Below are 23,728 nucleotides of genomic sequence, written 5' to 3'. Positions count from 1 at the left end.
AAGCTACTTGATGGACCACTTGTGGCAGCTCTTCGTACTGATCCTTACTCTCAAACCCCTTGTGTGAATCCAGCATCATCCCATAGGCTGTACTCTCCAGGTTCTCAATCACTTCAGCCCCTTTTTCCACTGTCAAAGCCAGCTGTAGAGGATCTTCTAGAGACAGCTCTTCAAGGAGTTCATCAGCCAGAGCATCCATCTCTTCAATGTAGAAGATTTGTCCTTGCACAGTTGGTTTCTTCATAACCTCCTTGATGTCAAAGTGGAGAATGTGTCTCTTACCCAAGTGGAGATCAATCTTGCCTTCTTTCACATTCACAATAGCTCCAGCAGTAGCTAAGAAAGGTCTCCCAAGGATTAGGGGATCTTGAGCTTCTTCACCCATCTCAAGTACTACAAAATCTGTAGGGATTTCACAGTTTCCGACCATAAGAGGAAGGTCTTCCAAGATGCCAACAGGGTACTTCACTGAACGATCAGCCAACACCAATGAGAGTCTACACTTCTTGTACTGAGTGAAACCAAGCTTCTTTGCAACTGACAAAGGCATCAAGCTGACACTAGCTCCCAAATCGCAGAGACATCTCTCAAAAACCATAGGTCCAAGAGCACAAGGCAGTGTGAAGCATCCTGGGTCCTCTAGTTTCTTTGGAACATCAAGTCTCTGAATGATGGCATTACACTCATGAGTGAGGATCATCATACCTTGCATCTCCTTCTTCTTTGCAGCTACAGCATCTTTTAGAAACTTACTGTATTGAGGAACCAGCATGAAAGCATCAATGATGGGCATTGTGATCTGAACTTCACTCATCTGCTTTTCAAACAAGGCTTTGTACTTCTCCAGCAGCTGCTTCTTGAACCTTCCAGGGAATGGAAGTTTGGGCTCATAAGGAGGGGGAACAAAAGGATTCTCAGTTGCTGGAGCAGCAGCTTGACCATCTTTCACTGTTTGCTTCTCTTCTCCCACCTTTCCTTTGCCTTTGGCTTCCACAATCTTCTCTAAGATCTCATCATTGATCTTCTCATCCACAATCACAACCTCATCATCAATGTTGATGGCTACCCCCCCACCTTGTTTCTCAGCATCCTTGGTGAGAGTTGGAGGAGGCAACTGCTTGCCACTCCTAAGGGTAACAGCCTTCATTGTTTCTTTGGGGTTTTGCTCAGGTTTTCCAGGTAGAGAACCTTGCTGGCGGTTTTGGTGAGTAGTCAAAGAAGCAAACTGGTTCTCCAAAGCCTTGAACTTGTTGTTGAGCTCATTGTAGCTACCATCAATCTTGTTGTGGAGATTCTTGAGTTCATAGCCAACATGCTTTTCACTTCTAGTTTGGGAGTCCAAGATTTGTTTCAGTAGAATATCTGTGCTGCTGGCTGGAGGAGCAGAACTAGAAGGATGAGCTTGCTGCTGAAAAGATGGGTTTCCTTTGTTGGGAAAACCTGGAGGAGGATTCTGCTGAGGCTGAGAATTGCCTTGCTGGTTGCTCCTAGGCTGGTAACCATTCTGCTGGTTATTTGGGTAAGATCGCTGTTGGTAGTTGTTGTACTGAAAATTGGGCTCCTTCTTGTACCAACTGCCATTGTTGTTGATGAAACATAGCTCTTCTTGACCCTCTAAACCATCAACTTCATTAGCACCAGGAGGTGCTTCTTGTGCTGGGTTACCAACGAAGTTCAGCTGCTCTTGTGTAGCCTTATCAGCAATCAGAATGTCGATCTTATCCTGTAGGGCCTTTAACTCTTTCCTCGTCTGCTTGTCATCAGTTCTATCTCCTCTGTCATGGTCTCCACTGTAGACTGCGTCACTCTTCACCATGTTGTCAACCAGCTCTTCTGCATCTGCTTCAGTTCTCCCCAAGAAGAACCCATTACTTGCAGTATCCAATCTGGATCTGTACTTAGGAAGTGCACCCCTGTAGAAGGTGCTCAGCAAGCTCTCTTTGGAGAAACCATGGTGTGGACACTGAGCTTGGTAGCCCTTGAATCTCTCCCAAGCTTCACTGAAGCCTTCTAAGTTCTTCTGCTGGAAACTGGATATCTCGTTTCTTAGCTTAGCAGTTCTTGAAGTAGAGAAGAACTTCTCCAAGAATGCTCTCTTGCAGTCATCCCAGGTGGTGATGGAGTCGCTAGGTAGAGACTTCTCCCACTGACGTGCCTTATCTCCCAGAGAGAAAGGGAATAGCTTGAGTTTGAAGGCATCCTCGGACACACCATTGGTCTTTGACAAACCACAGTAGCTGTCAAACTTGTCCAAGTGATCGAATGGGTCTTCTACAGCCAAGCCATGATACTTGTTGTTCTCGATCACGTTGAGGAGTCCTGGTTTGACCTCAAAGTTGTTAGCCTCCACAGCTGGGGCTCTGATGCCAAGCCTATGACCATTGATGTTGGGACGGTCATAGGTACCAATCGGTCGTGCAGGTCGCGGAGGGTGCTGAGGGTTGACCCCTTGACCGTTTGCAGGTGGATCCATATCGATATCCTGCTGAGCTCTTCTCTGTCTTGATATACCCCTTTCAAGTGCTCTGATGTCAGGTACAAGTGGAACTAGGTCTGATGTGCCCTTGCTCCTCAAGTTCATACACCTGAAATTAAAAGAGGGATGAAAGTGTAGAATCAGTAAACAGAAAAAGAAAAATGACTTAGTCTCAAGCAAGTGACTAAATCTTAATGTTTAAATCAACTCGGAATCCCCGGCAACGGCGCCAATTTGATGCTAGGAATTTAATTCCTAAAACAAATGTTGTAATATGAGTGAAATGTCGAACCAATTCCAAGGGATTCAAAGCACCAAGAATGCAAGTACTTCCTTAATCTAAGCGCAATCGAAGATTTGATGATTTCTAGAACCTAATAAGCAATAACTTAAACAATAAAAACAGTAAATCAATGAACTTTCTTTTATGAGAAAGGAGAACTCATGGGTATAGGAATTTAGACTTTGGGTGATCAAGCTCCGAACTAAGGATGGCAACAGTCAATCAAACTAATCAACCTTAAGCTTAGACACAATCTTAAACAAACTCTATGTCTAGATGAATGCTCATTTGCTAACATATTTCAGACATCAAATGTCTTTGGCTGAATAATACAAAAGCAATCATTAACAAACAAGTCTATTGGCTATCTTAACACCCTTAACAACAAATGCCTTTGGTAAAGTGTGTTAAGAGCTTAGGAGAGTTGACTCAGACATATCATCGAACACCTTGCGGGTGGGATATGTCTAAAGATCAACTTTTGAGAGGCCAACTCAATAGATGCATAACGATTACTCTCCTAGGCAAAGAATAAGGTTTGATTAATACTAAAACATCCTAGAACTAACTTAATCACCCTAAATCTTCCTAACCCATGAATTCAATGGTGGATTACTCACTAAGGTTCATGATCATTCTTGAACTCATTTTGAGTTTCAGATTGATCATAAACAGGGATGTGAGAACTGAATTCAACAAGAAAATAAGATAAGAACAAGAGAATCAATGATTAAAAGATGAAATCTCCAATAGTTTTTGATGTTTACCAAGTAACAAAGATAGGTTAGCCTCTGGTGGTTTACACAATACTTAAACTTAGGTTTTAGAACACAAAAAACGTGCATACAAAGGACTAAAATGCCCCTGAGAAATGTTTAAGTTCGAGATGAAACGGGCTCGGAGCGACCAGGAGGGGTCGCTCCGCACAGCCGCTGCAGATGAGACGAGCGAGCTGATCCCCTCGCTGGCTCGGGGTCGCTCCAGAGGATGAGGCGCAGCGGGCAAGGGGAGCCGCTCCGGCTGGTCGCTGCGAAGAAGACGAGCGAGCTGGTCTCCTCGCTGGCTCGGGGTCGCTTCAGGGGATGAGGCGCAGCGGGTAGAGGGAGCCGCTCCGGTTGGTCGCTCCGAAGAAGACGAGCGAGCAGCACCGGCCGCTGAGGTGAGGCCGCTCCAGGTAGTGAAACCGCAGCGGGCAGCACGGGCCGCTGGGACATGTCGCTCCGCTGGGTGAAGTCGCAGCGGGTGGTCAGGGTCGCTGCACTGAGGTCGCTGTGAGCTCTTGGTCGCCCCTAAATCACTCCTTTTGCCTCTTTTGAGTCCCTAATGCATCCCAAATGCTCCATGTGGTGCTCCAACACCTGATAAGAACTTATGTATGCAAAATGCAACCTAAACATGCCTAAATCCTATTCTAGATGATCAAAATGCATGCTAAAATGAAGATAAAACAATGGGAATAAGCAAGACATCACACACACGTGACCGCTGGTGATTAGTTCATTGTGTATTTAGACTTTTATTCAAAGGACATGTTCATCGACTGTAGCAAAACAATTCACGGGAAGTTCAAAACTTTCAAAGGTCAAAAGAAAAGAAAGTCAAAGAGTTGACTCCTTGGGTTAAAGAGACTGTGTCAGGCTTCTTCTCAAAGCGATGTCCAAAAGCCCAAACATAGATGGTATTTGATTGAACTTTGTCGAAAAAAATGGTATTTAATTATTCTGCTAACATATCTGTATAATTTTTTTCTGAAAAACATCGCTCATCTTTTTTTAAAAATACAAGCCTTACTAAACTAACAATCTCATGCAGATATGTACATAAAAGTGATAGTTTGAGTTATGACCAAAAAAGTAAAAATCATTATCGAAATTATTGGTATCACGAAATTATTTTAGAGAGAGTTTGTATTATGTTTTTCTTTATAGCAAAGAAGACCGGCCGACCTCAATGTAATGAAAGGAATTCGAGAGAAATATAGAAAAAAAGTTTGGTAGTGAAAAGGAAAAGCAAATCTCACAAGTCTTTAAGAATACAAATTCACATTTTTAATTTATTTCTGAGAAACTACATACTATATGGTTAAACGTAGTGTATTTGCAAGTCTCATGTATATCAAAAGAGAAACATTTAAAAGGTTATAACTTATAGTTTGTAATAATTAAAAATATTCGGATGAGTTGTTGCATTATTGAAATACTAATTTTGTTTACGTGACGGTTCGAGAATCAATTGAGAATTTTGCTAGTCAAAAATTAAATTGTTAGGAAATGTTATATTATATAGTATGTATATTATATACCATTCATTTATCAAATTGAAATCTATTATCTATTTTTCTTTAAATAAAACCTACGAAATTACTTAGTGTGATGAAAATATATATATAGCGATTAATGATTTTAATTAATAATGTTTTGCTAACAATCTGTATATTTTCTATCATTTTTAATTCGTTACTATTAAAATAAATTACACAATTACATTAATCAAATAATAAAAATTTAGATTTTTTGTATATGCTGTATTTTGAATTTTTCAAAACACGTATAAATTACTAAAACTGTTAAAAGTCTCACATAAACTTTTGAGATCAAGGTTAAATTTTTTTCTGTAATAAGATACAATGATTATAAAACCATATAAATAAATAATTTTATTTTAATAGGTGTTTATGTTAATATATATATTTCATATCGTTTAAATCAATTTATATACATCATATGAAAATACACTTATATTTTGATATTTGCATTGAACATATATTGAAAATTTGATATTTTAATTTTGAAATCTTCATTAGTTTTCTAAATGATTAAAAATTATTGAAACCACTATAAACATACCACATTAAGAAACAATTTATTGGTATAAAATTTTGTTACACAAATATGCATATAATCATTGAATCATATGAGTAAAAATCTCACTGAATAAATATCCATATTAAAATATACTATATATCTATGTTAATATCATTTAAATTTAATTATACATCTATACATAGATAAGATTGAGTGTTTTGATATATTTACCTAAAATGATTGCAAACAAACAAGAGTGATCGTTTGATTTATATGCGAGGCCAATTTATTACATGATAGTAACTGATTTCTTAAGTATTTAATATATAATTATTATTTTGTTATTTCATAATAAGTAATAGAAATTTTTTTTTTGATTATAAACATAATTTTTATATTACTAAATTAAATAATTTAATTACATATAATTATTTTTAAGTTTATATATTCTAACGGCAACTGCTCTACCAAAAGTTACATATGAAAACATTAAGCAAATAAAATTTGGAAAGCATTAGCATCTTGTAATTGTTTTTCTAAATATTATTGGATAATAACGAGCATAATGTTTATGCTAATATTCTGCTAATTAAGCCTTTAGCAAGTTATGAACTTATGAGCAAGCATGATTCTAATACTCAAATCTTAGTATAATCTCAGTTTAATTATATTCGAAAAAGATGGGTAGGGTGCACTTTCATGTATAGCATAATAAAACATGTATTTTATGTACCCTGACCAGTTGTTGAGTAAAATCACATACCTATGTTTATAGAAAATACGATATAGTGATAAGCATATTAATTATAAAAAAAAATCTTAAACCGAATTTTGTTTTGTAAAATATTTAGAATTTCTATGAAATGTAAGTACAAAGTGCAAGGGTAACGAAAACAACCAATAACTGGAGAATATTTGGGGCTTTGGAATGGTATTATATATTATATACTAGGGTAAACCCGGGCTACGCCCGGGGTTTTTGTTTAAAATTAATTTTGATTATATATTTAGTATGTTAACTTTAATATAGAAATATTATAATCTGTCATAAATATATAAACAGCTAAACAGTTATAAAATTAGTATAAATTATGCATTGTTTTCTTTACAAATTTCAAAAAAAAATATCCATTTTTTATTATTGAAAATTATATATATGCTGATAAACAGAGCGAACAAAACCCAGTTATTTTGAGTTATTGTGTTTAATTGGTTGAATTGTTTAATTTCGTCATAATTTAAAATATTTTAATACTATAATTTAACATGTGGTAAACTGCAAAATTAACTACAACGTTAACACATCACAAAATTAGCATCACAAACTTATAATGTTATTTTTCTTACCATTGTTCTGAAAATTAAGGGGGGTGTATTCAACCGAGAGTTTCAGGTGATTTGTATTAAAATGACAAATCCACTGTTATTCAAACATGAATTTTAAAAACTCATTTAAAATCCACTGTTATTGAACTTGACATTTCGTAAAGTACTCTGAAATCCAGTGTTATTGAAAATATTTTAAGTTGTGAGATTTTAAAGTTTTGAGGTGATTTTAGGGGTGTTTGGGTGGAGTTTCTTAGTTAAAAAAATTAAAACTCAAATCCCATTGTTTTAAGTGATATTCTAGAGTAGTTTAACAAAATCCACCTAAATTTCTGCAACTTATTAAAATCATCTAAAACACTATTAAAAATCAAATCACATCAAATGTTAAATTGAATACATCCCCTAAATGTAGCTTTCGTTTAGACTTTAGTTTTTATAGTTTTGGAAAGAGCAGATATTTTTGCAAATCTAACTTGAGGAATAAAGAAAAGGTACCCAACAAAAACGGTGACAGGCACTGACTTATTATTTGGTAAAAAATGTTCAAGGTTAATTTGTGTATTAGCTCAGTAATTTTAATACAGAATTAGCAGCCCAAAATTTTAGAAAATGGAGCCAAACCCAAATTACTTATAAGTCAAGTTACAATTATAAAATTATAAAAAGTGAGTAAAAAGGGTATGGAGATGTTAGAAATGGATCCTTAAATAACGAAGATGAAGGATATTTGGAATAGGGTAATGGAAAAAAATATTTCATTGCATCAAAATTCAATAGATACAAAGTCAGCTCTTTGGAAATCCGTAATCGTAGCAACTAAGTAGTCAACCAAATAGGGAAAGAAAACAATATTAGATATATGTAGTAAAGTAACATAAAACACACACACACATCATTTAGATTATATGTATATATCTTACTTGTTTGAGAGTATGGGCATGAATTCATTTGTATGAAAGGGGATGAACTAACCGTCAAACACCCAATTTGATAAATCTCAGAAGATGAATAAACACTAAATGTAAATGTAATTGTTTAGATCTCACTGAAAACACTTGGTGCAGAATTTTTGTTCATTTCCAGTTCTTGGACATACCCTCAAACTTATCTGGTGCGACTGACTTGATCACCGAGCCAGCTCCTGACCAAACCCCTCCTCAATTCTCCTGCCATGTGTCAGCTTTGCAGAGCATCAGCTTCTCCTCCGCTAAGTTCACATGAACTGGTATTGGAATCAAAGCTCGACGCGTACCACAGTTGTAGTCCCTCATCGAAACTACAAACACAACTATCCCTCAGTTTTCAAATATATTTTTGAAAGCACTCTTGTAAACTGCTACCTGAAAAATCCCAATAAAAGTATTTTCAAATATTATGAAACCAACTAAAATATTACAAACACACACAGAAGGAGTCATAATAGATTCTTCAAAGCAAAGAATCATGGTGATCTGAAGCAGGCGTCCACAAAAAGATATAAAGAATACCCAAAACAAAGGCAATCAATGCTGAAATTTCACTGAGCTGGCAAGATAAGACAGTAATTAATTGACTCATTATTTCTCAAGAGAAAATTGGAGAGATAGTCACAGATGTATCCAAACTTGATTTTCTAAGAAAACGAAGCTAGGAATTACATAGTTCATGCTTATGGGGCTCCATTAGCAACAGATTCATAGCTATAAATGCATAGAGAAAATAATATATGACTTACGTTAATTATTTATTTAGTCATCAGATATTTATGCTGAAATATATGCATCACAAATACAGAGTAAAAGAGAAAGCAAATGAAAAGACGCACTGATAATAAAATGGAAATTCACGGTTATAGAACTTACACTTTGAAGGAATATAAGATCAAGTTCTGGACCACCACAAAACCACCGGAAAACAAACTGAAATTTGTCAGGAATTAAGAGAGACAAATGTGAAAAAGAAAGCATCGTCAACAAAAGGTATCTAAATATTGCATTGTGAGGAGTGAGAGATTCAATATGTATCTGAACTCAAGAGTTAGAAATTTGTTTTACAAAAAAAAAAAGAGTTAGAAATTTATGAATGGAGAGGTCGGAAACTTGAAAAAAGAAAAAGAAAAAAAAACTTGAGATTTAAGATCTGAAAACCTGTGCATCAAGGAGAAGCATATCCACTCCCATCAAATCCCCACCTCGTTTGACGTCCCAAAATCTCGGCAGCCTCAATTCGACGGTGGAAGAACAGTGTGGCCTGCCTTCAAATCGCGAAGAATAACAGATGAATTAGCCATAATTCTGGAAGTAAGTTTTAGGGATCATCACAAACTGTGAGGATGATGCTCAAAGGATAAAGTCTTACCTATTTATAAGTGGAGAAACACCGCCTTTGACAGTGTTAAGTATCATTGAATGAGGGTGTCGTGTTTGATGGGCGTCAATGAAGTTAAGAAGATCCGTTACAGCATTGAATCCAGAAAAATCAAACAGTCTCTGAAGATTCATTCAGTGAAGGCGAAACGACGAAATCACAACATGACACAGAGTCTCCTAACGACGCTTCATATACTCGAGATGCTGGATCTCCATTGCTGGCTAAGTACCAATCGAAGAAGACGATGGATCCCTAATTTAAAGACGCCTTTCGTGCATATCTCTATAGAAATTAAGAGCACATATTAAGCCCATTAAGAATTGCAAAAAACCAAAGCAAATAAAAGTCGTTAAACGGAATAAGGCCCAAAACACAAATGAATCTAAGTTAATGAAACGCAGCGCTGAACACGTGTCGCCCTGTAGTTTCCTGATTTGATGACGTGTCCTCGCGAGAAGAGAGTGAGCTTTTCTTTATATATATAGATTATTATTATTATGGCTGTCATTCTGTGAAGAAAGTGACATTTCCTTGTTTTTTTCTTCGTTTTTTGTTTATTTATGAACTTTGTAGTTTACTATTCAAAAGGACTTTTATTCAGCAGTCCTGCACTGCAGAAGGGGGAGATTTCGCCATCTTCTTTGTCAAATGTCAAGTTGCTCTCCATCCTTGGATTCTCTCCATCACATCCAAATCTTTCTTTTATCTTTTTCCTCTTGTATATCCCAATTTTTAAGTTAAATCAAAATATATTTACTTTTAGGTGTTTTGTTTTGTTGTTTGGCCATCTTTGTTGCCTAATTTTATACACATTTTTCTTGATTTTTATAAAATTGTGCAAACGTTACTATCAGGCCTAAATATTCACAAGGACGAATTTAGATATGATCTGTATACAACAACTCGGAGTGCATACACAGTGTTATATGTTTTTTTGCTCAACATTAGATTTTGTAGTCGGTAGATTTGGAATTATATATTGAAAAGCTGGTCAGTTCGGTTTTAAACCATACTTATAATCAACACCTATATGTCTATGTATACTGAACCCGTCAAAGAGAAAACTGTGCATGCATTTTGTCAACATATTTGATGTATGCGTGTGTGAATATACACAATACCTTAGATGTAAATTGTAATCATAAAAATGCATTATATCTCAATTTGGACCATCGTATCTCACGAAAAAAAATGAAATTTTTTTGACCAATAATTATGTAATTAGTAGTGTGGTTATTTACTGGTGGGGTATCCGAGCATTAAATGCTATTTACCCGGATTTATTTGTCGGTACGAAGTTGAAGGGTAAAGTGAAAATTTAATGGCAAATGATGGCTCGATAATGCGGTTGGACAGAGGACGAAACGACAGTGGCTTGTGTCGTTTTTATTCGGGTAAAAGGTAAAAAAGTCATCATATAAAAGAAAAAGTAAAAATGATTTGATAATGATGTAAATGGTTTTTTCCCAGTGCATTTCTCCTTTGGGTAAGAGAACTAGAGAAGTAGAGAGAAGAGAGAGAGAAGTGTCGGTGGCCCCGACGTTCAGTGGTGCATCCGCGCGTTTTCCAGCGTCAGTGGTTCACCTTTTTCCGTTTAAAATTCCAGTTTTCCGCTGTGGGTTCCGATCTACCGTCTCTCCCGATATTTTGTTGGTTCTGGGTTAGGGTTTTGCGTCGAGAAAGCTCGGTCCGTACGGTTCTCTTTTACGGCGGCAAAGTGTCCTCCTCTGGATCCGCGGTGAGGGGGATGGCCGGTTAATCGAAGCGGCAGTCGGCTTGTGATTATAGATGTTGTTTCCGGGGGGTAGAGGCTCTCTCAGCTCTGCGACCGTCGGCTCTGTTTCCGGGAGACGGTGGCTCTGTTAGCACCGTTATCGTCGGCTCATGCTCCCGGGAGACGATGGCTCTGATAGTATCGCTCTTTTCGGTTTTGTTTCTTTTCCTTTGGTTCTGTAGTTCTATTTTTCTTTGTTCTCTCTATGAAGTCTGTTTCTTCAAGCTCCAAAATCATCCGCCTTTGGATCCTTCACCTAAAACTGCTTCGTGTTTGACGGTGGTGAGGGATCAATTGTGTCGGTGGCTTTAGTGATTTCATAGTTCTTAGTTGGCTTGTGATGCTCCTGCCGGCTTGGGTTTACGGATGAGATCGCGATGGTATGATGTTCTTCGGTGAAGGATCCCAGGCATGGAAGGTTGAGCGGTGGCGATTTTGAGATGGTGCGGCGGTGTGCTGTGGAGGCTAGGATTTGGATTAGAGTTTCCAATCCTAGTTTGGTTGGACCTGGACGTGTGGCCCAGTGGTATTTGGTTTTTAGTCGGACCAGCTTCTTGGGCCTTTTGTATGTTTGTGGTTTTGTTATGGGCTTGGACCCTTTATAAAAAATCTTTAGACGAGAAAAAAATGGTTTTTTCCCCCGGGCGCTGTTTTTTTTGTTTGTAACGTACTGTTATGTCTGATGGGACCATTCTCATTTACTGATGGACCCATTTTATTAGTAACTAACAACAATTACTTTAAAGGAACGGTGAAATAGTTTAGAAAAAGAACCATCAAAGAAAAAAATAAACAGCTCAAGATTGGTGATAAGAGAGAGTTTCACCGGCCTCAAGTATTATTCGATAACCAGTTTGAAAAATGATTATGTGATACTGAGAATTTGAGAAAAAAAAACATATATGAGCTGAGTAGGTAATACTGTGTACCAGAAATGATTTAGAAGAAAAAAAAATGAATTAAGCAAAATGTTGCAGTATTTATTTAATGCTATAGAAATCAAGAATCCTAGTATTGAATCTAAAATGATGGGGGGGGGGGGGGCGCATGGCATTAAACAGAGCAGAACGGTGGTGGCACGTGTCCAAACACGGTATGTGGTAGTATGAAAAGTCAACATACTCGAACTAATTACCACCATCCTTTTGTTGTAATCAAAACAAGACACTTTGTTCTTTTGTTGCTTTTATGAGAAAGCACGTTTAGTTCTTATAGGAAATCTCAAGGTAACTTTACGAAGCGGAAGATATGTTAATCAAAACCTTTTGTAACATGTTTATTAAATTGTCGTTTTAAGTAAATGGTGAAAATTAACCTTTTGAATAGGATAATTTAATAGGAACTCAGTCAGAGTCAGTCATGGAGAGAAGGGAAGAAAAGGGCAAAGGAGGAGACACGCATGCAAAGTGAAGGCGCAGAGAGAGAGATGAAAGTGGTGAGAAAAAAAAGTAACAGACGGAAGCTACCAATCTCTTTTTACCTTCCCTATTGTCTGTTTACAGAAAAAGGGAACAAAACATGAAAATACCAAACCTATAGAATTAATTTTATTTATTAAATAAAATAAAATAAAAAGAAAAGGGGGGGGGGGGGGGAATATAATAATTAAGCGAGCGAAACTCAAGACCAAAAGAAGAAGAAGAAAGAAGAAGAAGAAGACGCGAGATCTTGTCCTCTCTCTCTCTCTATCTCTATCCGCATCTTCTAATCCTTTTCTATCATCGAAGGCAAGGCAGCCTTTCTTGCTTTTTTTTAAATCCCGTTGAAAGTTCCTGTATTCTGGTGTTTCCGTTTCTTAATTTAAACGTTGGGAGAGTCCATCAGAAGATTGGTTTTTAAAAGGGTGTATTGGAATCGGAGGAGATCGTAAAACGTGGTAAGTTTCAGAGCTGATACTTCTCCCTGTTTTCATTTTGCCCCCCTTTCCATTTTTTTCTAGTTTTTGAGATTCGTAGTGTATTGCTTCGATTTATTATTTGAATAAAATGTCGGTGAGAATCATTGAGATTCGTGGTCTTCGATGATATCTACTAGTCTTCTCATCTTTTTACGGTTTCGTTTTTTATATTTTCTTTTTAAGTTTCGAGATTGGCATTTATGGGCAGCAGCAGCAGCTCCAGTGATGCGTTTTACTATTATTGTTCTTCTGTTTTTTTTAGGAGAAGAAGACAAAGTGTAGAAAAGACACTACAATGCTCTCGGGTGAATGTGTTCATAAGCCAACAACCACTTATAAGACCAGATCTGCAGCCCCTTTCTTTACTCTCTCTCTCTCTCTCTCTCTCTCTTTGCTCTGCTAAACCCATATCTTCGACAAGAACTTAAAAGGTTCATTTTCTCGTTTCATGTTACTACTATTCTCTCTCTCTTTTCTTTTTCTTATGATGTTCACGGCACGGGGAATCTCTGTTTTGGTGTTGATGTCCGTGTTTAAGGGAGGGAGGGGGATATTAATGCCCATCACATGAAAGTTTGATTGACAATTTATTAAATAAATTGAAATGACGATTCCATTAGTTTCGTTTCTCATACTTTGTGATTAACCTTTGCCTTCTTTTTCTCCCAGGTTTGTTTGTTTTCTTCAAGAGTGAGTGTTGGTCCTTTAACTTACATGCATGTCCTCTGAATCACCTTTGCTTCAAGAACAACAAGCTTTCCCTTTTACTTAATTCGTATGTCTGGTAAATTTTGCTTCTTACGTCTCTCTCATGTTTTGGGCCTTTCTTTTTGTTCCCTACAAGCAAGTTTTTTTTTGTTGCTGCTTATTTCCGTGTTAAGAAAGGAATAATGTTTTTTTTTTTTTTAAAAAATTGAAAAGCCAAGAAAGATGATTCTCGGTTTCATTTCTCATAACCCTTCCTTGCCTTTTCTTTCTCCAGGTCTTGTTTTCCTCATGAGTGATTGCATGTCCTCTCAATCAGCTTTGCATCAACAATAAGCTTTCCCCCTTTTACAGTTTTACTTAATAAGATAGAACATGTCAGGTAAAGTTCTGTTCCAAAAAATTTATGGCTCATCATGTTTTGGCCATTCTTTTTCTTAAAGATACTTACTTTTGACTTGCCTATTTGAAGGCATTGAAGAGTACGACGAAATCAGGGAGAGAAGATCAGACTTTGATTTCTCTGAAGAAGATGAAAGACGCCGCATCTCCTCTAAGATGGGCAATTTTAAGAAGAAGGCTCTTCACGCTTCAACCAAGTTCACTCATTCTTTGAAGAAAAGAGGCAAAAGGAAGATTGACTATCGGATTCCTCCAGTCCCCATTGAAGATGTACGTGATGAAAAAGAGGAGACCCTTGTGCTTCAGTTTCGCCGTCACCTTCTCCACAGAGACTTGTTACCTCCAACACATGATGACTACCATACTCTTCTCAGGTTTGTTTGTTTGTTTCTCCTTCTTTGCTAGCTACCTAAGTGGGTTGTCCAGCCAGCTCATTAATCATTTTTTTTTTATTTATATATGTCCAGATTTTTGAAGGCTAGGGATCTTAACATTGAGAAAACCATCCAGATGTGGGAAGAAATGCTTAGATGGAGAAAAGAATATGGGACAGACACCATACTAGAGGTAACGATTCACTGAGATCAGCTTCCATATCAAGCTCTTGTATTTATTTACTTGTGTGTATGTGAATGCTAGGATTTTGAATTCGAAGAGCTGGAAGAAGTTCTGCAGTACTATCCTCAAGGCTATCATGGAGTTGACAAGGAAGGAAGACCTGTCTACATTGAAAGACTTGGAAAAGCTCATCCCGCTAAGCTTATGCGTATCACCACCATTGACAGATATCTAAAATACCATGTTCAAGAGTTTGAGAGAGCTCTTATTGAGAAATTCCCTGCATGCTCCATTGCAGCTAAGCGCCGTATCTATTCCTCCACTACAATACTCGATGTGCAAGGACTGGTACGTATTTAAGATATTTCTACGGTTTTGAGGCTTTTCTGCATTGTGGTATTGCTCTTTTAGTGCTTCCATATTTTAAGCTGTGTAGTGTCATGTTAATCACAGGGAATGAAGAATTTTACATCAACAGGTGCAAATCTTGTGGCTGCCATGTCGAAGATAGACAATAGCTACTACCCTGAGGTACTTGGATTTTCTCAGTTTACATATTATATCTTCTTTGCATACCATATCGGATTGTTGCAAGTTACATATTATTTTTGCAGACGCTGCACAGAATGTACATTGTAAATGCTGGAACAGGTTTCAAGAAGATGCTTTGGCCTGCTGCTCAGAAGTTTCTTGATGCAAAAACCATCGCAAAGATACATGTACAGCTCTCACCCTAGTTTTCTCTTTGGTCAACTATATATTGCCATTTGTTGTCTTATCTTGTTTCTGTCGCTGCAGGTGCTAGAACCCAAATCTCTATTCAAATTACACCAAGTCATTGATTCAAGGTACGTAGTTTGCTTTCAATTCATACTACACTTGGTATCATTTGAAGCCACTACTTACCAGATGGTTATCCAAATGTTATGTGCTTTGTAGTCAATTGCCAGACTTCCTCGGAGGTTCGTGCTCTTGCTTTGGCGAGGGAGGGTGTCTTCGCTCTAATAAAGGACCCTGGAATGATCCTGAAATAATGAAGGTAAATAATATTTGGATCCTTTTATTAATTGCTATTAATTTTTAGGACGGTTTTCTTTCCTTCTAGTCTGGACTCGTACATGAAGCTCACTTTAGATCTGTGCCTTTATCAGCTCATCTACCATGGAGAATCATCATCACTCTTTAAGCAAATCAGTAGGAAGCTGAGTGACCCGCAGAATTCTTCATCCTACATAAGTATACATCCATTTAAGGTAAATAGCCGCTATCAACCCAATATATTCCTGTTTGTTCTACAACCTTTCTTTCCGGTTAATATGAAAAAACCAATTTTGAATTGTAGGCTATGCAAGCTGATAGTTCGGCAGCAGAATCTGTATCTTGTTCTGACGTTCCTACTTCTCTAACTGGAAGAATGTGCTCAGCCTCTGCTCATGAGGATGTGAGTTATTGTGTGGGTACATTTGTGTCATAGTCCACTCTAGTTTCTTAGTACTGACCAGAACAATATGATCTAAGCAGGCTAGGACATCAGATGGTAACGGCTATTATAGTTGCGATGACAAGTTTGCCATACCTAACAAACCTACTAACCGAAGAGGCCAAGAAAGGCAATCCCATTATCAAATGCTCGAACTCGATCTCAGTTTAAATGGAACACTTGACAGCATAAAACCTGAGAACATAGCCAGAAGGATACTTTCGTTGTTGCTGAAACTAGCAGCAGTTTTCCGTTATATCCCGTTTGAGCTTTCCAGAAAGAAGCATGCCATCACTCCCTCGAGTTCAATCACTCTTACGGAGACCACAATGAAAGACCGGATCGGCCCGTGTTTGGAGCGTATTAAGAAACTCGAGAAAACGTATGAGGAAATCAGGAACAAACCAGTTGAAATTCCGGCAGAGAAGGAGAGAATGCTGATGGATTCTCTAGACAGAATCAAATCGGTTGAGTTTGATCTCGAGAAAACAAAGAGGGTAATAATATGCTTTTTTTTTTGTTTCTCTCAAACTCTGCACAGTTGCAGTATGGAGTTTAACATTTTCCAGTGGTGGTTGCAGGCTTTACACGCGACAGTGATGAAGCAGATGGAAATAACTGAAATGCTGGAAAGTATACGAGAGTCCCAACTTCATGTAAGTACCCTGTTGCCTTGACTCTTCTGTGGTGAACAAGAATGCGATTGTGCTAACACGCCACAAATTGGTTCTGTTTTATGCAGAGAAGAAGATTGTTCTGTTAGAAAAGCCATAAGAGAACATCTTCTGCTGAGTTTTACATAGATACAGCTCCAAATGTCTGTACATACAGAGAGAGAGAAAACAGATTACAAGAAGAAGAAGAAGAAGAAGAAGAAACACGTTAGTTGCTTTTTATCTCCCTCATCTAACTTGGGTCACAACTTTTTTTCTTTCTCTCTTTCTCATAGGCCCACCTACTTCCACTCTTTTAAGTTAATAAAAAGAAGAAGATAGGGAGGGACAGAGAAAATCTTATGATGGTGGAGATCTTGTGGTTAGTAATGTAGAGTTGAGTATAATCAAGCTGATTTTGAAACCCTTATGTTGTAATCTAGTGTGGAGAAGAAACTACACTAGAATACACAAAAATATAATGAGAGATAATGTAATATCTTTTTCTATATTTGATACACATGAAAGGAACAAGAAAGGAGACTGAACACGACTATACTAATACTAATAGTAGTTAGGAATCTTGTAATAATGGAAGAGTTTTACATTGGCAAGATCTTAGTTACATAATGATTGCAACTTACTCACTCTTCAGAAAGGGCATGGGGTAAAGACAAATCAGTCCCTCAATAGTCTGAGCCAATTTTAATAATGGAAGGGTAAAATGGTAGGGACTGTGAAAAAATTGGGGACCGTCCTTTTACGTTGGTAGGGACTGGTGAAGGAGGAGGAAGATAAATCTCGGGCCCTCTCTCTGTCTCTCTCCTTGTTCTTGTTTCCTGGACTCTCTGTCTCTCTCTCTCTCTCTCTCTCTCTCACACAATCCAATCCTTTTGTGAGTGTTACTGAGTTTGTGCTCCTTAATTCTTCTATATTCGATATTACGATTGCTTTGTATTGTTTTCACTTTGGTTTCCTTTTGCTGCTTGCTGAAACTGAACTCTTTTGAGTGTGGCTGAGCTGTATATATTAGAAGGCCGTTTTAAATCTTTGTGTAGAGGACTCTCGCATGTTTGATCTTTCTTTATTTAGTGCTGCTTTGCTTGTTGGATCTCTGAGTATTTATTGTCTAGATTTTAAGTGCAACTCAAGCAGATACATTATGGTCTCCTCAAATCTCAGATACTGTCTCTTTTGTACATTGTTCTTCACCTGTTAGGACTCTCTATTTTTGAGATTGTTGATCAACTGGATTCTACTTTTGTAGCTTCTTTAAATAAAGGTGATCTTCCACGTATATGCAGGTGCCTCTTTATAATCCAACACAGTAAAAATGTCGAATATCCAACCTGAGGATCCTGCACCCTACATGAACCATGTTGGTGATCAAATGCAAGAGGCTCATAACGGTTTAGAGGATGATTTTCATGGGGATGCGTGGGACTCTGATGTCGACGAGTTTGACTACTCTGTAAGTATTCTAATCCCTATTGAGTGAAATGTTATAGAGCCTAATATAGGAAGTTGAGTGTTTTTCTTCTTTGCAATCGCTTACTCTTATGCTGTGTGGGGTTACAGAATAACAAAATAGGTGATACTTCAGCTGCTCAAGCTCGGAAAGGGAAAGACATCCAGGGCATTCCTTGGGGCAGGCTCATCATTACCAGAGACCAATACAGACAAACTAGACTTGAACAGTACAGAAACTATGAAAATGTCCCTACTTCTGGTGATTCATCGGCCAAAGTAAGTCTTCCTCCCTCATTCTTTCTCACCCTTATATGCTCTTGCCAACTTAAACTGTTGTCATTTGCTTAATCACCTCCTTAGGATTGCATGGTCACACAGAAAGGGGCCCTTTTCTATGACTTCTGGCGTAACTCAAGATCTATCAAATCAAGTATTATTCATTTCCAGGTTTATCATCAAGACTCAAGAGCATAGCCTTTTCTTTTCTTTCTTCATTCATTGAATGATTTTACAGTAAAAAAGTCAATTTATCTTTTGTATTTGTAGTTGAGAAATTTGGTATGGGCAACATCTAAGCAAGATGTCTACCTTATGTCAAACTTTTTGGTGAACCACTATTCTACTTTGACATCTCGAAAGCAAGAGGTTCTCAATGTTCAAGGTCATGTTTCCCCTTCCGAGGTTAGAATGTTCTTCTTCCAGATTCTTCTATAAAAGTTAATCTACATCAACTAATGGCAGGTGGTTGTGTGGGTTGCAGAAACATCCTGGAAGTTTGTTGGAGGGATTTACAAAGACTCAAGTGAGTACACTTGCTGTGAAAGATAAATTTTTAGTTGCTGGCGGATTCCAAGGAGAAATTATATGCAAGGTAATCTGTAGAGTTTTTTTAGGAATAAGCATGGATGAAGTGGAACTTCATCTGTTTTCCACATTGATAATTGATGCAGCATCTTGATAGACCTGGTGTGAGCTTTTGCTGGAGGACAACTTATGATGATAATGCTATCACTAATGCTATTGAGATCTATAACAAACCCAGGTACTTGCTTCTCTATTTTGCTTCTATGTAGCTTTTGCCAACTTCCAGCTTCTAACATACCTTTTTGGCGTCTGTCTGTCTGCAGTGGTGCGCTTCATTTCACAGCCTCAAATAATGATTGTGGACTCAGAGATTTTGATATGGAGAGATATCAGCTTGTTAACTATTTTCGCTTTCCTTGGCCAGTCAATGTAAGTCCCCTTCTTGTTTCTTGATTCTTGACTTTTTCTTTGTTGCAGTAAGTTTGAGTAATAACTATCCTACGGATTTGACATCTTTTACATTTTTATTATCAGCACACATCTCTGAGTCCTGATGGTAAACTATTGACGATTGTGGGAGACAACCCCGAGGGCCTTCTCGTAGACCCCAACACTGGAAAGGTGCATGCAGAGAGACACTATCTCTATGTTTCAAGTCTTTTAAACAAAGGAACTTTTCTTCTAACTCGGTTTGAAATTTCCTGACAGACACTGGGAACGGTAGCAGGACATTTGGACTTCTCCTTTGCATCGGCATGGCACCCGGATGGTCTCACATTCTCCACAGGTAACCAAGACAAGACCTGCCGGGTTTGGGACGTTCGTAACCTCTCTAAATCCGTTGCTGTCCTGAGGGGTAAGCTTGGTGCAGTCCGTTCCATCCGCTACACATCTGATGGGAAGTACATGGCCATGGCTGAGCCGGCTGACTTTGTCCATGTCTACGATGTCTCAAAAGGGTATGAAACAGAGCAAGAGATTGATTTCTTTGGGGAGATCTCGGGAATGTCCTTCAGCCCTGACACGGAAGCGCTCTTCATCGGTGTTTGGGACCGCACTTACGGCAGTCTCCTTGAGTATGGTCGGCACCACAACTACTCCTACCTTGATTCGTATCTATAAATGATTCGAGCTATCAGAAGAATAAAAGAGGTTATCCACGTGCGTGCTTCACCTTCCTGTAAAAAGTAAAAATAAGAAACAGAATATCTAGTGGTGTAAGTGATGTGTTGTACAAGTAATAGGACTGTATGTTGGCACGGAGAGACGATTTAGTTAGTTATATTTTTCTTTTTATGAGTGTTGCGGTTCATATGTGTTGAAGTTCAGCTTGAGTTTGCATAAACTTGTTACTCTGGCCAGACCAGCAAGAGACTGTTGGTTTGATCCTGTTGTATTTCGACGGATTGTAAACTGTATGTGGACTAAATCGAACGTAAATAAAGCATGGTCTTCTAAGGAGAGCCGTCTAAACTATGAGGGCTTTAAACTAAATATTGATATTTTGTTTCGAAGTACTGTATGTATATGCGGAATAAACCAAATTATAGAAAATGTCAGGCGATTACGCAAAAACGTATAAACCATGAGGGGTTTAATGCAAATACATGATTTTGTGTTACTGTTAGGGATGGCTAAACAAGCCGAATCTAAACCAAATAATCGGATAAAAATGAATTTGAACCGAATCAAATTTGCATAAATACTATATGAGATTTATTTTATGGTATTTCAGGTTATAAATTTTATCCAAACTCGAATCGTATCAAATTCGAATAGATATGCGAAAAAACTTAAATTTTTAAAAATTTTAGAAAACCAAACTAAACTTAATTTTGAATAAATATCCAAAATAGTCTAATTTTTAATACTTACATGAATAATTAACTCACATGCTTAGTTTATTTGATTTTTGGATTTAATTAATTATAAAATAATATTTTGGAATCGAAAACTCGATTTAAATCCGAAATCTGGGTTTAATTCATTTTTAGAAATATTACTAAACCCAAACCATATCTGACTATACTCGAATTGAATCCAAATTGAACTATTATACTATTCGAAAGAGACTGAAATTCACTAACCCGAAAATCAAAAGACCCCCTATGCTAACTTTCACAATGTCCTTGGGGATAAAACTGTAACAAAAGAAACATAGCGAAGATTTATGAAAGATAATCTAAACAAGGAGGAGCTGTAACAAAAATTATTGGTCGGAAATCTCATAATCCAGAAAGAACCAACGAGAGAATGCCACATCATAAACCCGAAATTGATGATATCCTCACGACAAAAAAATCTTGTATCTGTCTCTCCTCCAAAGCTTAAGATCATAAATCCAAAACCACTCATTCTCTCCAAAGAAGAAGAAGAAGAAGAAGAAGAAGATAACATGGCGACAAGCGCATCTGCTTTGCTCACTCCCGCAACCACCGCCGCATTCTCCCACCAAAACCCAAACTCCATCTCATTCCACGGCCTCCGTCCTCTCCGCCTCGGTGGCTCCTCCTCCGCCTTACCCAAGCTATCCACCACCTCCGGGAGAAGATCTTCCTCATCCGCCGTCGTGAAAGCCGAGCTCAGCCCATCCGTGGTCATAAGCCTCAGCACCGGTCTCTCCCTCTTCCTAGGCCGGTTCGTCTTCTTCAACTTCCAGAGGGAGAACGTGGCCAAACAGGTGCCGGAGCAGAACGGTAAAACCCACTTCGAAGCCGGAGATGATCGTGCCAAGGAGTACGTTAGCCTCTTGAAGTCGAACGATCCAGTTGGATTCAACATCGTGGATGTTCTTGCTTGGGGTTCTATTGGTCACATCGTTGCTTACTACGTCTTGGCCACCTCTAGCAATGGCTATGATCCTAGCTTCTTTGGCTGATTCTTTTTTTTTCAATTTCTGTTTCAGTGTGTCTGTATATGTTTGACTTGTATCGCAAGCTACATAATCTGTTATCCTTCTTTCCCTTGTCTCTTTCGCTTTGCAACATTTATATTTCCTAGTCAGAGATTAAATTTGATAAACACAATGGTAAAAGAGATAAAAATCGTTAGTGAGAAGCTATGGTATGCTTAAGTGCTTAGTTTCTCTATATTTTCATGAAACATTGAAATCTCTAATCCATTTGATTTCAGAAACTTCATTTTTTTTGGCTATGCATTTCATTATTGTACCCATTTTTATGCCGTATGTATTATTTCATGGCTAACGCCATGCCTTTATAAATTAAATGACATTTTTTTTGTAAAAACCAACTAAAACTTGAGCAAAATTAACTCTTTTTTTTGAAATTTTCCTTTACTTTATTCATAGAGAATAGAGAAGTTCAAGTTATTCACAAAAATATCACTATTGTTTTAGAAATAATTATTTTACTCAATCATTTTTATTTTCATCAACTATTTACAATATCATCAATTATCATTATTTCACTAACAATCATTAACAATCAATTTCAAACTCTAAATGCACATAAATTTCAAAAGTAATTTACATAGATTTTTTTGCGACACTTTAGAGATTTCATGCTAGAAGACTTCTATAAAAAATTTCAGACTATTGCAAAATTTCAGTCAATTATAAAACTAATATATTTATTAGAGAAAAAATCTGTAGAAGTCTTCAAAACAAATATAAGCCAATATTATTTACGAAACAAGACTTCCTTCGAAAAGACTTCTATAGATGATGTTCTATGTTTGCTAATGTATTTTAATTTAATTTAAATATGATGTTCTATTTTTGATAATTTGTTTTATTGTATATTTTTGCATATGATACTTTAGTCACGTGTATTCTACCAAGAATAGTTGGTAAAAAGTAACTTTTGGAATTTTGTGGTTGATAATGCAAATAACCAAAGTCTACTATTTATCTATATCTATTGGTATGCATTATTATTATGTTTTTTATGCTTTGGAACTTATATTATCGTGTTATGAATTTATTTTATGTTTTTGTTTGCTTTGAAACTTATATTATTGTTAGAGCATCTCCATCAGTAAATTCTATATGCGAAAGTTCAAAAACAAAAATTATTATATTTTTTTACTGTTTGATTTTTTTATTTTATTTTTTAAAATTAGTAATCGAACTAACTGCGGACCGCCACATGTTGTGGGACCCGCGAAATAGTGATGATACAGAATTATTGGGAAGAACTTGCAAGAGAAAGATTCAACAAAGTTAACTTATTTTAATATTTTTTTTTGTGATTCGTGTGAACTTTAGTTTAAAACTTTTAATGGGCATGCTCTTATAAACCTATTGTTATATTTGTTAGGTTAAATTGTGTCAACTATTGTATTATTATAAGTCTCCCTTTAGGTTGCACAATCATAATCTTAACAAACTATTTACACAGAAAACAATAATTTTTTATTACAACGATTTGAATGAAAGAATTAAGCATTAGATAAATATTTTTTAATAGACTGGAAATAAAGTGGGTAGATTATTTACATTACTATATAAACTATCAAAACAAGAGTCTCCTAATCCTAAGAGAAAACTAAAATTTTCAACGAGACTTCCAATTTGTGGTCAAATTTCACTTAAAATCTAAGGTTCTTTCTCAATTTTTTATGTGCTCTTAATTTGTGTGAAGTTTCCCAAGAAGTCTGCTTGAAAAGCCTTCGAAAAGCCATTCAAGAAGTCTGCTACAAATTCTAATATATATTCTTCAAATTTGAAAAACATGCATAGTTAAAAATGATTTCAATGAGAGAAAGTTTTCAAAAAAAAACT

At 36.9% G+C, this 23,728-nt stretch overlaps 4 protein-coding genes and 1 non-coding gene across 16 annotated transcripts; 4 read left to right on the top strand and 1 right to left on the bottom strand.

The window, feature by feature from the left end:
• Nucleotides 1–1,946: 1,946 nt before the first annotated feature.
• LOC130497916 (small nucleolar RNA R71) lies at nt 1,947–2,053 on the top strand. The gene has a single exon (XR_008936960.1). It is a non-coding gene; the product is annotated as a small nucleolar RNA R71 (small nucleolar RNA).
• Nucleotides 2,054–7,727: 5,674 nt separating this feature from the next.
• On the bottom strand, nt 7,728–9,687 carry LOC108835800 (uncharacterized). Of its 8 annotated transcripts, none has more exons than XR_001947014.2 (4): nt 9,230–9,679; nt 9,019–9,125; nt 8,734–8,790; nt 7,728–8,232 (listed from the first exon to the last, which is right to left on the bottom strand). XR_001947014.2 is itself a non-coding variant. In XM_018609023.2 (4 exons), exons 1-4 carry the CDS (start codon nt 9,370–9,372, stop codon nt 8,160–8,162), a joined length of 312 nt encoding a protein of 103 aa, XP_018464525.1. In that variant the 5' UTR covers nt 9,373–9,687; the 3' UTR covers nt 7,728–8,159. The 8 variants fall into 8 exon arrangements, 5 of the variants coding, with proteins under 5 accessions (XP_018464525.1, XP_018464524.1, XP_018464523.1 ...); XR_001947015.2 differs by having other exon boundaries at nt 8,734–8,759; nt 9,230–9,676; XM_018609023.2 differs by having other exon boundaries at nt 7,728–8,168; nt 9,019–9,121; nt 9,230–9,687.
• Nucleotides 9,688–12,629: 2,942 nt separating this feature from the next.
• Nucleotides 12,630–18,181, top strand: LOC108863599 (phosphatidylinositol/phosphatidylcholine transfer protein SFH13). 5 transcript variants are annotated; one of them, XR_008935925.1, is made up of 17 exons: nt 12,630–12,891; nt 13,175–13,343; nt 13,582–13,696; nt 13,895–13,999; nt 14,090–14,393; nt 14,487–14,586; nt 14,659–14,925; nt 15,031–15,108; nt 15,192–15,296; nt 15,376–15,425; nt 15,517–15,616; nt 15,729–15,830; nt 15,920–16,018; nt 16,099–16,554; nt 16,639–16,713; nt 16,800–16,938; nt 18,015–18,181. XR_008935925.1 is itself a non-coding variant. In XM_018638089.2 (16 exons), the coding sequence occupies exons 4-16, from the start codon at nt 13,993–13,995 to the stop codon at nt 16,818–16,820; spliced, it is 1,764 nt and encodes a 587-aa protein (XP_018493591.2). In that variant the 5' UTR covers nt 12,630–12,891; nt 13,175–13,343; nt 13,582–13,687; nt 13,895–13,992; the 3' UTR covers nt 16,821–17,221. The 5 variants fall into 5 exon arrangements, 4 of the variants coding, with proteins under 4 accessions (XP_018493591.2, XP_018493582.2, XP_056845168.1 ...); XM_018638089.2 differs by lacking the exon at nt 18,015–18,181 and having other exon boundaries at nt 13,582–13,687; nt 16,800–17,221; XM_018638080.2 differs by lacking the exon at nt 18,015–18,181 and having other exon boundaries at nt 16,800–17,221.
• LOC108805062 (uncharacterized WD repeat-containing protein C2A9.03) lies at nt 18,044–20,283 on the top strand. Its single transcript, XM_018577016.2, has 9 exons — nt 18,044–18,181; nt 18,289–18,456; nt 18,541–18,627; nt 18,727–18,861; nt 18,941–19,051; nt 19,131–19,222; nt 19,308–19,413; nt 19,519–19,605; nt 19,693–20,283. The coding sequence occupies exons 1-9, from the start codon at nt 18,044–18,046 to the stop codon at nt 20,104–20,106; spliced, it is 1,338 nt and encodes a 445-aa protein (XP_018432518.1). The 3' UTR covers nt 20,107–20,283.
• A 1,018-nt stretch (nt 20,284–21,301) lies between these two features.
• On the top strand, nt 21,302–21,955 carry LOC108805077 (photosystem I reaction center subunit V, chloroplastic). Its single transcript, XM_018577036.2, has one exon. The coding sequence runs from the start codon at nt 21,380–21,382 to the stop codon at nt 21,860–21,862; it is 483 nt and encodes a 160-aa protein (XP_018432538.1). The 5' UTR covers nt 21,302–21,379; the 3' UTR covers nt 21,863–21,955.
• Nucleotides 21,956–23,728: the final 1,773 nt, after the last annotated feature.

The sequence above is a fragment of the Raphanus sativus genome, chromosome 1 (assembly GCF_000801105.2).
Source record: "Raphanus sativus cultivar WK10039 chromosome 1, ASM80110v3, whole genome shotgun sequence".
In the NCBI taxonomy this organism is placed as follows: domain Eukaryota; kingdom Viridiplantae; phylum Streptophyta; class Magnoliopsida; order Brassicales; family Brassicaceae; genus Raphanus; species Raphanus sativus.
The sequence above is the reverse complement of the archived record's forward strand: the minus strand, read 5'-3'. Positions and strand labels throughout refer to the sequence as shown.

Coding starts and splice junctions, on each gene's coding strand:
- LOC108863599 (XM_056989188.1), top strand. Junction 14,394..14,486: donor GACTACCATACTCTTCTCAG/GTTTGTTTGTTT, acceptor ATATATGTCCAG/ATTTTTGAAGGCTAGGGATC. Junction 16,555..16,638: donor ATCTCGAGAAAACAAAGAGG/GTAATAATATGC, acceptor TGGTGGTTGCAG/GCTTTACACGCGACAGTGAT.
- LOC108805062 (XM_018577016.2), top strand. CDS start 18,044: ATGTCGAATATCCAACCTGAGGATCCTGCACCCTACATGAACCATGTT. Junction 18,862..18,940: donor GTCATGTTTCCCCTTCCGAG/GTTAGAATGTTC, acceptor TGTGGGTTGCAG/AAACATCCTGGAAGTTTGTT. Junction 19,223..19,307: donor GAGATCTATAACAAACCCAG/GTACTTGCTTCT, acceptor GTCTGTCTGCAG/TGGTGCGCTTCATTTCACAG.
- LOC108805077 (XM_018577036.2), top strand. CDS start 21,380: ATGGCGACAAGCGCATCTGCTTTGCTCACTCCCGCAACCACCGCCGCA.
- LOC108835800 (XM_018609021.2), bottom strand. CDS start 9,372: ATGAATCTTCAGAGACTGTTTGATTTTTCTGGATTCAATGCTGTAACG. Junction 9,122..9,229: donor GTTTCTCCACTTATAAATAG/GTAAGACTTTAT, acceptor ATTTGAAGGCAG/GCCACACTGTTCTTCCACCG. Junction 8,760..9,018: donor TGCTTCTCCTTGATGCACAG/GTTTTCAGATCT, acceptor GTGGTGGTCCAG/AACTTGATCTTATATTCCTT.